General features: G+C 46.2%; 1 protein-coding gene across 5 annotated transcripts in view; it reads right to left on the bottom strand.

Moving 5' to 3' along the window:
- LOC142592735 (nose resistant to fluoxetine protein 6-like) overlaps window positions 1-14,187 on the bottom strand; it is a 101,927-nt gene that overhangs the window by 14,756 nt on the left and 72,984 nt on the right. For all 5 annotated transcript variants that reach the window (XM_075704341.1, XM_075704342.1, XM_075704343.1 and 2 more), the window contains 2 exons: window positions 10,469-10,583; window positions 3,203-3,389 (listed from right to left, as the gene is read on the bottom strand). In XM_075704341.1, the coding sequence (XP_075560456.1) occupies window positions 3,203-3,389; window positions 10,469-10,583 (302 nt within the window). The remainder of the gene's footprint in view (window positions 1-3,202; window positions 3,390-10,468; window positions 10,584-14,187) is intronic.

Below are 14,187 nucleotides of genomic sequence, written 5' to 3'. Positions count from 1 at the left end.
GGAAAAAAAAGACACTAGTACAGTTCATGACTACTTGGAAACAGAGGTAGTTTACCTTTCATTTAACTGCCTCAGGTATGATGAGATTTGCTGCATTTAAGTGAAAGTTAGAATAAGGGCGACGAGCTTTGATTTAGGCCATATATTTTATTCAGTAACATTGCTGGAAATTGAAATTACAGAAAACCGAATTAGGCACGAAGCTTACAACTTACCAACTGAGCAATGAATTTAAGATCATAATGCAATTGTTTGAACTGCACCTACTGCGATGTATACAGAGAAAAGGAAAGATATATTACAGGCTTCACCGATGTATTTAAATAATTTTTAAAGAACTATACCGTAGCTCACGTAAACAATGTAGCTGTGCACATGATTTGTAAATTGGTGGATCAATTTCACACAAACTGTAGACGAATACAGCATATCTTACCGCTTTATCTTCTAACAGGTGCGTTTTCGTTAAGAATTGTGTCGTAGAGGACTTGGTGGCTAAATATTTTCAAAAATGTTCCTGTTCAAAATCATTCCTGAGCACTACGCATAATTTCATCAGCGGCCACCAGCGCTATTTATCTACAGAAGCCAGCGCTCTAGTAATGGAACTTCAAGCCATCCACGACGCTGTGCAAGATGCGACATCTAAGCTGCCTACCATCAAGCAACTAGATATCTTCACTGATTCTTTAGCGGCTATCCAGGAACTCAAGAAGGTTGATAAGGCGATGGAAATCTGCGAGACAATACACACTATGAATAGTAAGACATCTACTTGCGTCAAGGTACACTGGATTCAAGGCCATTCAGCGAACCCTCACAACATTGCTGCTGACCAGCAGGCACACTGCCCTCCTAATCCTGATCCTCCACCTATTCCCCTCCCACCCCAACCCCGTAACTCGCTTCGAGCCCGTAAAAATGTTCTCCGGCAGGACACACGCGCTCTTATCCCACCGTGTGTCTGCTCCCTCCCCCTTCACCTTACTAGGGCGGAGGAAGTTGTGCTTAGGAGGCTTCGGGCCGGGGTGGCCCTTACACCGGCTGTTGTCTCAAGGTGGAACTGGTCGCATTTACCACTGGGTGCTACGTGTCCATACTGCTCCGTTCCTGTGGTGGAATCAGATGCATACCACCTAATATGGACATGCACGGGTTTACAATCGGAACGCTCGCGTCTCCTACTGGAAGCCGGCCTCCGCTACAGTGTGACAACCAGCTATGACCGCTGGATACATGACAACAGATTTCACAAAACAGTGCTCCAATTCATACACAACACAGGCCTCACAGCACACATATAATACACATATACAGTCCAAGAATTATGCCTTAAGGGCAAGCCTTATCGCAAAAAAAAAAAAAAAAAATGTTCGATTTTCAGCAAGCTTTGTACACTAATTCTCTAAATTGTCATTATTCTCATTAAAATCACTAGAATTTTCATTTATCTCTCATGTAGAGTGAATTTTGTTAAAATCGTTTCAGGAGTTTATAAAGGCGCCACTTCTTGCGTTCTACGTGTATTTTTTTTTAATTACGGAACTCAGAGTTTAAAAATGGTTGCCTACCATTTTTCATCCGTCACATCTTCTATAAGAGGCGCACTTACACCCCTTCCGTTAGCACCTACCATGAACGACAATACGACGACATGGTTGTTCTGTAAAAAAGCCTGAAACTCTGTAACACGTATTTCTTGACTGTTGGTGCCCAGGTTTCCAATGTGACTCCCGGCTGTGTAAAACTAACAAAACAGTTTTTCATTGATCACTATGGAATTTGATTCCATAGTGATCACAGAGATCATAGAGAGCACGGGTAGAGTGCCGCATACTACAGTGATGTTGCGGTGTACGAACCGTTCATAGAGATCACAACATATGAAGGTTTGACTCTTACATACAAATGCGTGATCACTTCGATACAGCTTTATAAAAAGCGTGCGGCTGGCGAGAAGGCTGTACCACCTGAGCGAACTGAGGTGCCCAGTTTCATGAAGATTTAGTTCCCGTGAAAAAAAATCGTAGTCCTTATGCTGCAGCCCACACACGGTTAAAAGATTTGTTCTCTCATATTGTATCTTGTGTGATTGTACAAAGAGGCAATAAAGAAAAAAAAAAGTCGCTGTTTCGTACGAAAGGCGAAGCATTGATAATAATAATAATATTTGGGGTTTTACGTGCCAAAACCACTTTCTGATTATGAGGCACGCCGTAGTGGAGGACTCCGGAAATTTTGACCACCTGGGGTTCTTTAACGTGCACCTAAATCTAAGCACACGGGTGTTTTCGCATTTCGCCCCCATCGAAATGCGGCCGCCGTGGCCGGGATTCGATCCCGCGACCTCGTGCTCAGCAGCGAAGCATTGATGGCGATAGCAATGTATTACATCACCGCTCGACATAAGCTTCGTAGTTTCGTTTGTCTCATATTTGCAGTAAACGTCAGCTTGCTAAGTAAATTTGGCAAGCATCGTGTCACGCGTGCACAAGCATACGTGAACCGATCTCGGTCGATAAGAGCAGACACCCCGTGGCAACGCTGGCGCGGTGCAGCGCGTTAATCGAGGGGAGCGAATGCTTCTCCTGCCTTTCCATCCAACGCATCTCTGAAACTCGAGATTATGCGTTCTCCAGCACTGGGCGCTCGCGACGACAGCGCACGTACAGCGACCAGCCGTCTGTACTCTCCCAGCCTTTCCTTCTTCCGGAGGTTACCTCCAGTATTGCACGCAATGGCGCACTCCTGTGTTATAGGACCCCGTTCACCTTCCCTCGCCCCCTCCCCCTCGTTGTATTGCGTGCGTCTTGGTCCAGGCACGCCACGCTCTCCTCCGCACCCGAGCTGGGATGTTACCATCAGACACGCTTTATTATACTTCTTTATAGAAGAGGCCTGAAACTAAGCGAGAGATGAACCTATCTACCGCAAGTGCCTGGTATATGACCGCGGTGGTTAAGTACATTATCAAAATTATTCTGAATCTTGGTCACGTTGCAGCCGCGGAAGCGAAATTATATCAAACCTTGAAGGAATGAAACAACTGTTGAAGAAATTGTTAAAGTTGCAATTTCGTGCTGAAACGGTAGCGAAAGCAGACAGTTTTAGGGGCGTGGGGCATTTTTTTGCATTGTCCTCGACGAGTGCTTCGGCAAGCGAGTTCAGCGCTGGCGTTCTGAGCCACCTCCAATGCGCTCACCTGCTCTGTCCGCGAGGCAGGCGTAGATTATCCACGCGATCCCGGCGCTGAAGAGCCCGCGGTGTGTGGCGGCGTACAGAGCCGTGATGACCCTGGCAGGTTGTTTATGTCCTGTCCACAGGACACTTCCGAATTGGGCGACGCAGATACCGCAGAGCGATGTCACCCACAAAAAGGCCACCTTGTGCTGCGACGGTATCGAAAATGGAATGCATCGTTACGAGGGTTGCATGACTCTAGGAGACTGTAGAGTGTAGTGTAGACTGTACTAAACGGTCCGGCGCATCTATATCAACATCTATCAGTTGATTCTGGGTCTTTGTTGGCATCGTCGATAGAGAATTGGGCAGAAGGCTCACGAAGGCACTAAAGCGCTTAGGCGCCTACGCTTTCCTCAACGAAACCCTTTGCCTTGGCCGTTCGTGCTGTGTTCTCGGCCAATGTCAGAAATTTCATAAGGGGCCACGCGGTGCTACACGGTAAAAACAACGCAATTCCTATAATATGGTGACCAAGACACCAACCATGGTTCAGTGTGTATGCATATAAGAAAAACCTTTCGAAGTGGACGTATCTTCTGCAAATTTCGCTTTCTAATTTATGGCAGTAACATATAACACTTTCATTATACGTCTGTGTTAGCGATGGTTATTCATACTAAGTTGAGAAAAGATTTAGGCAGGTATAAATTGAATAAATTATCGAGAGGCATGGCTACCATGAACTGTACCGATATCACCTGATGAATGCATGCGATATTTCTGACGCTCTTGAGGCAATCGAAATAGCAGCTTCAAAGAACATATTACCCAGAACCAAAATCGGAGTCATTTTATTTCGCATGTTGTGCTGGTATTGTCTTTTCTATTTTGCATTTGTTTCTTCCTGCTCGAGATCGAACTTACGAATCATGTTCCGAAACGCCTTCGAGAAGAAAAAAATGCCCCAAGTTTATTCCATTGCTAATGCAGTGGTTACCTATTCTCATGAAGCATTCCCGTGTTACTATATGCGAAGGCCTAGCTCTAAAAATTACTTTAATTTATCGCGTGTAGCAGGTTTCTAATCCCCGTATTCATAGATCCGCTCTAACTGATGCTCATGCTTGACTTGGTGAATATAACGCCAGGCGTGAACGTGCACAAGTTGCTCATAGCGATTCTCTGGGCTCGTTTGTGCTAGCCGACCGCTTAACAAAGTCAAGCACGGTCTCTAAAGTAAGGCGCATTTCTGAATACGTTTGTTGGAATTGCGTTCCAATCTGAGAAGCGCACTATAGTCATCGGCCTAATGATTACATTTCTAAAAGCTGTGAGGGAAGACATTGTTGACTAAGGCAAAATTACCTGCTTATGCACAAACATCAGGCAGATATTTGGGAATTCTGGAGACAGTATACTACATGTGAAGTTGCGGCTGGCTGCTCTGAGAATCTTCACCATAAACTAGCTGAACAGGCTCCTTGGACAGGCAGTTCGTTTCCCAGAAGTTTCGAAACAACAATGATCATGCAGCCAGTACATGTGTATCAGTTAGCTATTCTAGGACGGCCTACCTCGAAGATCTTCTTTTGGATGGCTTTCCCTATTACCCTAATCTAGGAGAGAGCTAGGTGCCTTCAGAAAACTCTTTCGTTAGACAGTCGTACCGCGCCTCCCTGCGCATCGATATAGGTAAGTGTGCGTCAGAGTTGGAGGGGATTCAAGACAGCTACAGCCCGGATGCTTCACCTTACATTTTCCTAATAAGTGCTCTGTTTTGGGGACCTATGGAACTCCCATGGTTTTAGTCCAGTAAATATCGTTGCAATAGGAGAGCACCACCTCACTCGTGTGTTGTGAATATGTAAAAAACCACACAGCACCTGTACCTATTTTGAATATTATAGTCATCGGACGTTCCCTCCACGAGAACATGCTGACGTGAACGTGGACGACGTTGATTTAACGCTTCGTCATGGAGCATTTACCTTTTTAGTGTCTTTATTTCTTTTTTGCTGTAGTCGGATAGAAATTGAGCAAACGAGGCATTTTCTACTTCAATCTGTCTGGAGAAAACAGTTTGTACTGAAGCAGGAACAACACGAGAGAATAATATATTTAAATGTTGGCTCGACAACTATTCGGGAAATGGCTTATAGGAACAGACAACGAACTGTGGAGGCACGCTAGCGTACGGGAGATATCTCGAGAGGGTGTCAATTTAAATTGTACAAACAATTGTACAAATTGTACCTTTGTCAGGCATTTAGTTACTTTCGTATTTTAAATACATCGAATATAACCTCAAATGCAAGATTATTGTATAGATAAGTGCATTCGACGTTCTTGAATAACTACGAAAATAAAGCAAATTGTGAAAGAAAGAAAAGACCTGGGGCGCTATAACGTAAAACTATTCCAAGCTTTTCTATTCCGATTCCGCACTCAGGCCTCCGCGATTGGTCAAACATTTTTTGGGGCCACCCCCACTACACCTATCTGTCACGCAACATCATGAAAACCGCAATAGCTCCCCTTCTCGCATGACGTGTGCACCCTTATTGTACATGATTTGACCGAACAAAAGAAAAATAGGTATTTCTGACTCGACACCTTTTCGCCATTAGCCCTTGGATATTTGTCAAAAGCTTTAGAGTTGCGCTCTCTTCACTTGCCTGTCACGTGACGTCACAAAACCGCAAAACCTCACCGCGTCAAAGTGACGTGTACGCCTTAAAGATGCATTTATATGCCGAACAAAACTGAATTTTCTTCTGAATAGCCGCAGGCTGCGCCGTTCCGAAAGGAATAAAAGATGGCTGCCGCCGATCGCTCAGGCACTGGCTGGCTACTCGCACTTGCCGGAGAGCATGGCTTTATTGGCGTATACCAAAACTTTTTGCGTGGCCGTGTAACGTTTCCTAGCAAATTCGGCACGTTTACGACGTCGTTCTGCCAACTCTTCTTTGCTGAAGATCCGTTTTAGCGTCATTCTTAAGCTTCCGTTGCATGCCGCCGGGGTTTTCTAACAGCCACCGGAAGCTAAGTAGGCAAAGTGGACCAATCGCAGGCGCCGGCACCACCCTCTTCATCCGGTTATCGATTTTCAGTGCAGTGGCTTGGCCCCATCATATCCCTCTCCACTTGAGCGTCCTCCAAGTTTCTTGTCAGCCAATTAAATAAGACAAGCCGCTGAGTGCAGGCAATGCTATTCGTTTTAAGCAAACAAACGTGACCTCCTGTGAACGAGGAGAGCGTTTGATTGGTCCGTTCAGACAAGCCTGCTGGTGACCGCCCGATGCTTGCATCGGCGGTTGCGTAAATTTGACGTCAAGAGATTGGAATAAAAACATATTGGAATAGTTTGCGTGGTAGGGCCCCTGAAAGAATGAAAACATAGGACGGGTGAAAAGCTAGAAAATAACATAAATATCAAATCAGACTCGATTCTGTGATACGATCAATTGAATTAGGAAAACCCGAACACGACTGCGTGAAGAAACGTTGATCCGAGATTGAAAGAACGTAAGTTAGAAGGTGATTCCAGTGTCGTGCAGGTGCGCTCAATACGCACACCGAGCTTTACTATCATGGCTAGTTCGTATTGAATGATACTGGGCGCAGTGATTATCTACGCGTCTAAAACACCATAATAATAGACTTGATGAAGCATGCGTAAGTTACAAGTTTTCAAGTGAGGGATCAATACGGTTAAGAAAAAAGTGTCTTTCATTAATGCTTTGCTAAATGTACGATAATGTCAGAGCTACGATAGAACCAGCCCCATTTTTCTGAGCCTATGCAAGCTCATTAATCATGATTTCAGGGTCGCAACCTAAAATGTCACCATATCGCCCAAAAGGCGAATCATTGATGACTTTAGCAAAAGAATAACTTCCACACTATAAGGTTTGTAGTTTCATAGGCCGTATGAATCCTATTAAACATTCGTTTACTAATTAGGCAAGCATAATTTCAGACGTGCGCACGCGGACCTGAACAGACCTCCCTCGATGACCGCGAGCACTCACTGTCACAAAGCTCGCGTAATGAAGAGCCGTGACAGCGAGAGAGAGAGAAATAACTTCTGTTGACTCCTTGATGGGGTCAAAGGCGGCCAGAGGGGTGGGAGTCAGCCCCTTTCGCCCCCTCCCTCAGAAGGCGGCCGTTCCTTGCAGTCTAGTGGCGTCGGCGGCCATCCGGACGACCCAGAGCTGACCCTCCAGGTCGCTGCTGGCCAGCCTAGCCTAGCAATGTTCAGCAGCGAGGAGCGCGCGCGCTTGTCCCGAAAAGAAACACCTTGTGCCTCCGCTAGCATCGCCATTTCAACTGTGCCGCTTCACTAAAGCTAAGGTGATTCGACCTCCACCGCTGGGCGCACGGGACGACAGTGCGCGTGAAGCCACCAGCCATCTTGGCTTGCCCCTGAAATGCTCACGTTTCACCCAGGCATCTGCCCCAGATGACCTCCGTCACGCGGCGTGCGGACCGCGTAACTAATCGCTCGGCTTCGCGGACAGCCACGGCGGGGCTAAAAGGGGGAAACGCACGTCCGTATTTTTCGAAGACCAGGTCTTATTTGGAGACTTCGAAATGATTTGGGGCTTATGGTATTTGGTTATCGGGCCATTTTGCTTTTTTTGTTTTATTGATTTCTTTCTTTCTGTACATTAACAGAAATCGAAGCAAAAGCAAAAGGCTATACAGCCTTTCCGTCTCGTCAAATTAGACAATTTGAGGCGCCTTTTGGTGCACGCAGCAGGTCGATAGAGAGAGAGAAAGAGAAAAAAAAAGGATGCATAGAAAGGCAGGGAGGTTAACCAGAGGCAGTTCCGGTTGGCTACCCTGCACGGGGGCAAGAGCGAAGGGAGACAAAAAGAGAAGGAGAGCGGAAGGGGGAGATAGAAAGAAATAGAGACGAGCACGACCAAACCGCGTAGCCTACAGAGTGGTAGGGGACGGCGTTCTTACTGTCTATCGTGAAGCCTCGCAGACCGCAGGAACCTTAATAACGCAAGTAAGGCCTTTAGCGTGGATGTTCTGTGGGAGTACTGACCTAAAGCTTTCTGTTCTGATAGTGGACTATTGTCCAACTGGTCCAGTACTCTGCACAGCACTTGTCTCTGAGCACTGTATCGCGGGCAGACACAGATAATATGTGCGAGCGTCTCATCGATGTTGCATGGGGCGCTAGAAAGCGTTAAAATGAATCTCGGAGCGAAAGAGGCCAAAGTTACTGAGTTACCTTAACGGTCGCCAACAATTAGCAGCAGTCAACAGTATTGCGTCCTCAGTACAATTTTCAACCACAGGAATACCACAAGGACCCATACTTCGACCACTTCTTTTCTCTTTAACGTGAACGACTTGCCATGGAAGTTAGCTTATTTGGGACAAAAGTTACGGCGCTAAGCAGACGAGGATGATATGAGACACAAACGACATATACAACATATACTGAAGCTTACTTCGTCCTCATTTGCTTAGTGCCATAACTTTTGTTCTTAAGTCAAGAACCAACTAGCTAGGCAAAAAGTCTTGTTAGAAGTCCGTAATTGTGATGTACGCCGACGACACCGCAATTGAGATTACTGCTGACGTTTCAGAATTACAACGTATAGAAAACAATGAATCAGAGAAAAACATTAGCTGGTTTATAGGGAACAGTCTATCTGTGAATGACAAGAAGACCAAATATATTACATTTCAATCACACAGAAAAAAACTCTGCTATGATAATGTCACACTTGTCATTAATGACATCGTGCTCGATCACACAAGCTCATTTAAATACCTTGTAGTTGCTTTCGACAAACATTTACACTGCAGCTACCACATCAACTCTATCTACGCAAAGCTCGCATCCGGGTGTTGCGCACTGCTACAAGCACGAGAGGATTTCGACCGTGACATTTTTGTGTATCTTGTACTTTTCCCTCATACATACTCGTTTCATATATTGTATGGTGTATACGTACGTATATGCGCGCAGCCTGGCCCTGGACGTACAGTATCTATCTCGAACCAATCCGATAACTTCAAAAATGCGCACTTAGAATTATAACGCCTCGTAAGCCCTATGAACCATGCAAGTAAATGGTTTGTGCTTTGCGAATCTTGCCTTTTCATTATTTGCCCAAACGAAAACAGCCGTTTTTGTCAGGAACATGGTGAACCATGAACGCCCATTTAAGTCGTGCATTTTTTCTACCTCCCCCGTCCCACAAGAAACCTTGTGCGAAGTAACTTTGGCCTAAGCTCTCTAAATAGTATTTACGGGCAGCTGCAGGACCAATTTACAGGAGGTAAAATAGAGAATAGAATTAGAACTAAAATGAGCAGGTGTAGCTGCTGGCAAATTTCAACAGTATTTTCTTTTAATTTCATGATGGATTTTACTGCATTCCACTTTTTTGTCGCATATCTGTTCTAATTGTTACCTTATAACCAATTTACGTACCGTGCCACTTTAGACTGATCGTGTGATGCCATGATTAAAAGGTATTTATTCTTCTTGTTAAACGAGAAAATATTCGATGTTTCTAGGATACTATTGCTTATCGCTTTTGTCGTATGCAATGTTTGTGTGCAAACCTCAAACTTAGTTATGTATGCTCTTCAATTGTTATTCGAACTGTTGTTTACACATAAACCATGTTCTTACCGGAAAATTGCATGGTATTCATTGAAAGTGGCTATGTCATATTCTGTGATATATATTTTTTTCATTGGACGCTTACTAGCCTTTGGCTATGGGACCAAACACTTTTTTTTACATATTTTGTATGACGTAAGGTATCGGTAAAGAAATAAACGCGAGTCTTGAAAATAAGACGCTGTCTTCCTTCGATGTCAACTGCTTTTCACCTGATTCTATTTAGCCTGGTTTGGGGCAGTGTGAGCTTGATCACTTGACCTTTAATCTTGGACGACGTAACCACGACAGCAAGTACGAGGGCAAGCGCACCCTGAGCACATCACGTGACCACCAATATAAGGAGCGCGGGCCGCCCATCCTCCTCGAACTTCGACTTATTCGCAAGCGCACAACAGAGGCAAAAATTATCCTACAGCGTCCGCATAATTGTTATCGCAATAAAGCAGTGTGGCACGTACTAATTTGTAACACACATGAATTTTATAACAAGCATGAAATTTTAGTGCTTCATCACAAGTTTACGTTTCGCACGTCAAACTTTCTGAAATTTGCCATAAGGGGCACTTCTCTGCGTTATGATGAATCTAATAGCGTAAACAATGACAAGATAAAAGCGCTGTTGCTTACCCTAGGCAGTCGCCGTGGCGCCTTTGTGGTGCACCAGAAGCCAGCAAGGATTCCAAGGCAATAGCTAGGGATGTGGCTGTGCGGCATGTAATAGACATGCTCTCCACCGCTGTGACTAAAAGCAGCAAACAAAAACGAAGACCAATTTTGAGCTTAAGAATTGCCCTGCGACCCTTCCTACAAAACAGGGGGGAAGGGGGGGGGGGGCTATCGGGTGAGTAGTATGAAGTGGGTCAGCAGTATGAAGTATAAAGAGGGGGCTGGACGGAGCAGCAGCCATGCAAGCGCTTCAAAACCCGTTCTTGTTTGTTGTACAGGTTGGTAAACACCCGTCGTTGCACGCTAAGCGATCCAGTAATATCTGTCTGCTGCTCTTCTCAGGCCGACTGGTGATTCTTTGTGATTTTTTGAGTGTATATATGTTGTTAAATTGCTTATGTTAGCTGGGGATGTGGAACAGAACCCTGGTCCTCAAAAGGAGATTCTAGACGCCATTGCCGCCTTGTCGGCTAAAAGTGACTCATGCCATACCAAGGTAATTGGGATGCTATGAGAGGTCCGAGCTAATCAGCAAAATCTTGAGGAAAAAGTTTCCAGCTCAGCCAGTCGGCTCGCAACAGCTGAATCGCTGGTGGAATCATATGAAGCAAATCAGAATGGTGTTGATCTACCGAGAGTAGTCGATGAAGCTGTGCGAGACAAAACTGCAGCAATAACTTCTCGGTTGGACGAACTGGAAGACCGCTCTCGCCATGACAACCTTATATTCTACGGGATTCCTGACGTCCCAGCTGAGAACTGGTCCGAATCTGAAACTAAAATTTGAAACTGCCTTACAAGTTTACTACAGACAACTTTAATAGACGAAGCCATTTCCCGCGCCCACAGGCTGGTTTCCTATGCAGTAAATAAACACCGGCCCATAATCATGAAATTCTCGTCCTCAAAACTTAAGCAAAAGGTTTTCACTGAGCGAAAAAAATTCAAAGGTTCTGGCATTTCTGTTAGCGAAGACTTCTGCCGCGCCACACCGTTGTCACAGAAAGAATTGATTGAATTCGGAAAGGCTAGCGGACAGAAATATGTGCTACGGCTTAACCATCTACAAATCGACAAAAAAACTTACGTTTACTGTCCGGTAACTGATCGAGTCTGCGAAATCTACACAAACGAGCTTCGGTCAACAAATTCTGTCCCAAATGCACCTTCTGATGGCCCTAGCAACTCACAAACATAGCAGCCCCCTTATCATCGGAGGTGACTTCAATCTCCCGCACACAGGATGGGGTTACAGACACAGTTCTGCTGCAGGTCGTAACTTATGGCAAGACTCCCATGATATCGGGCTTACACTCATTACTGACCCAGCCTTCCCCACTCGCCTCGGCACTTCTACTGAACGAGAGACGACGCCAGACCTCACTTTCACCAAAAACGCAGACAACGCCCATTGGCGCAACACCCAACATGACCTCGGGAGTGATCACTGTATCATCGAAATTACTCTCCCACACCTACCAGCCATTATGAGAAGAACAAGGGACTTTACTTGGACGGACTGGGATGCGTTCCGTAAACGCCGTGTAACAGCAACGACGGACACTCCCATTACCGACATAAAATCATGGTCATGCGATCTACTGTCTGATACTAAATCGGCCACCCGCATTATCACAACAGACGCCCCGACTGAGTGCATGGACAGTAGACTCGCCCATCTTATCGAGGCCAAATCATCCATCCTCTCTAGATGGAAGGGACAACGGCTCAATAGAAGACTCAGACGGAAGGTCGCACTTCTCAACAAGGAAATTGAAGCTCACTGCCGCGTTCTAAGTCAACAGCAATGGACAGAGCTCTGTCACTCTCTAGACGGGCAACTCCACCACCCCCGCTCGTGGAAAATCCTCAAACATTTGATTGATAGCACCGCCACCCGCTCATATCAACAAGATCGCCTCAACAAGCTTTTATTCACAGAAAGCAAGACGCATGGCCAGGACCACGTTAAGAATACCTTATGTCAAAAGTACATCCCATCTGGGCCCACTCAACCTCACGACCCATACACAGGGACCTCCAACCCTGCCCTTGATGAAGATTTCAGCGTGGCAGAGATTCATGCTGCCCTACATAAGCTGAACAGCCGTTCGGCGCCAGGCCCAGATGGTGTTACGAATAAAACACTAAGAAATCTAGATGACCCCTCGGTGCAACAACTCACCGAATTCATCAACAACTGCTGGCGCCAGGGATCCATTCCCCCGACATGGAAAACAGCCAAAGTAATTCTCATCCCCAAACCCGGTAAGCCATCTAGCCTCGCCAATCTCCGGCCCATATCACTAACTTTATGTGTAGGCAAGGTCATGGAGCACGCACTCCTAACCCGTGTAAACACTCACCTCGAAGACACATGTGCTTACCCCCACTCGATAATTGGCTTGAGATAGCATCTTTCCACCCAAGACGCTATGCTCCAACTTCAGCATCAAATCCTAGATGGCAAATCCCGTCACACGAAGGCGATCTTGGGCCTCGACCTCGAGCGCGCCTTCGATAATATAAGGCACTCCACCATCCTCGAGCGCATCTCCTTGCTTAACCTTGGAGAACGCACTTATAACTATGTAAGGGACTTTCTATCCAATCGGAAGGCCTTCCTGTCGGTCGGAGACATTCGATCGGAGGAACTCTCCCTCGGCAACACGGGCACACCGCAAGGCTCTGTCATTTCCCCAATACTGTTTAATCTGGTTATGCTAGGATTAGCACAAGAACTACAAAAACTCGATGGCATTGAACACACCATATACGCCGACGACATTACAATCTGGGCTGCAAAGGGCAGTGACGGCAAAATCGAAACTGCCCTACAAGACGCCATTGACGTCGTAGAAAATTATCTTGAAGGCACGGGACTCCGCTGTTCCCATGAAAAGTCGGAGCTTCTCCTATACCGCCCCACACTCCGTGGACGCCCCCCGCGGGGCTCCGCGACTAAACGCCAATACGAGGAAATAGAGCTCAACCTGAGGGATGGCAGACCTATACCCGTGGTCCCTTGCATCCGCGTTCTTGGTATGACCATAGAAGCCAACGGAGCTAACTCTACGGCTATCTCAAAGATCCTTCGACAGACCGCCAATACATCCAGACTCCTGAAACGAGTGACCAACCGGCGAGGGGGTATGAAGGAAGAAAGCCTCATCCGCCTTGTCCAATCTTTTATCGTCTGTCACATTACTTATGTTGCACCCTTTCTCAACTGGTACAAAGCTGAAAAGACTAAACTGGACATCATCATTAGAGGAGCCTATAAGCAGGCCTTAGGACTACCCAACCACACCAGCACGGAACTTCTACTACAATTAGGTATCCACAACACGCTGGACGAGTTAATCGAGGCCCAACGTCGATCTCAACTAGAGCGGCTTACTCTCACGGAAACGGGCCGCAGCATTCTAAACAAGCTTAATATCACCTACCACCGTCAACATGGAGACAAACAACCAATACCACGCGACATTCAGCAATGGATACACGCCGACCCTATTCCAAAAACATGCACCCAGACTACAACAAACAACTCAGGAAGGCACGAGCTACTTCCCTCATCAAAGCTTACGCCAACACCGCGGGCGTCACCTTCGTCGACGCAGCTGAGTACCAAGATGGACGGCGCTTTGCGGCGGTTACCACAGTAGGCGGCTTGCTCC

Source organism: Dermacentor variabilis, chromosome 9, assembly GCF_050947875.1.
Source record: "Dermacentor variabilis isolate Ectoservices chromosome 9, ASM5094787v1, whole genome shotgun sequence".
Lineage (NCBI taxonomy): Eukaryota > Metazoa > Arthropoda > Arachnida > Ixodida > Ixodidae > Dermacentor > Dermacentor variabilis.
This window is presented reverse-complemented; position numbering and strand designations above follow the sequence as displayed.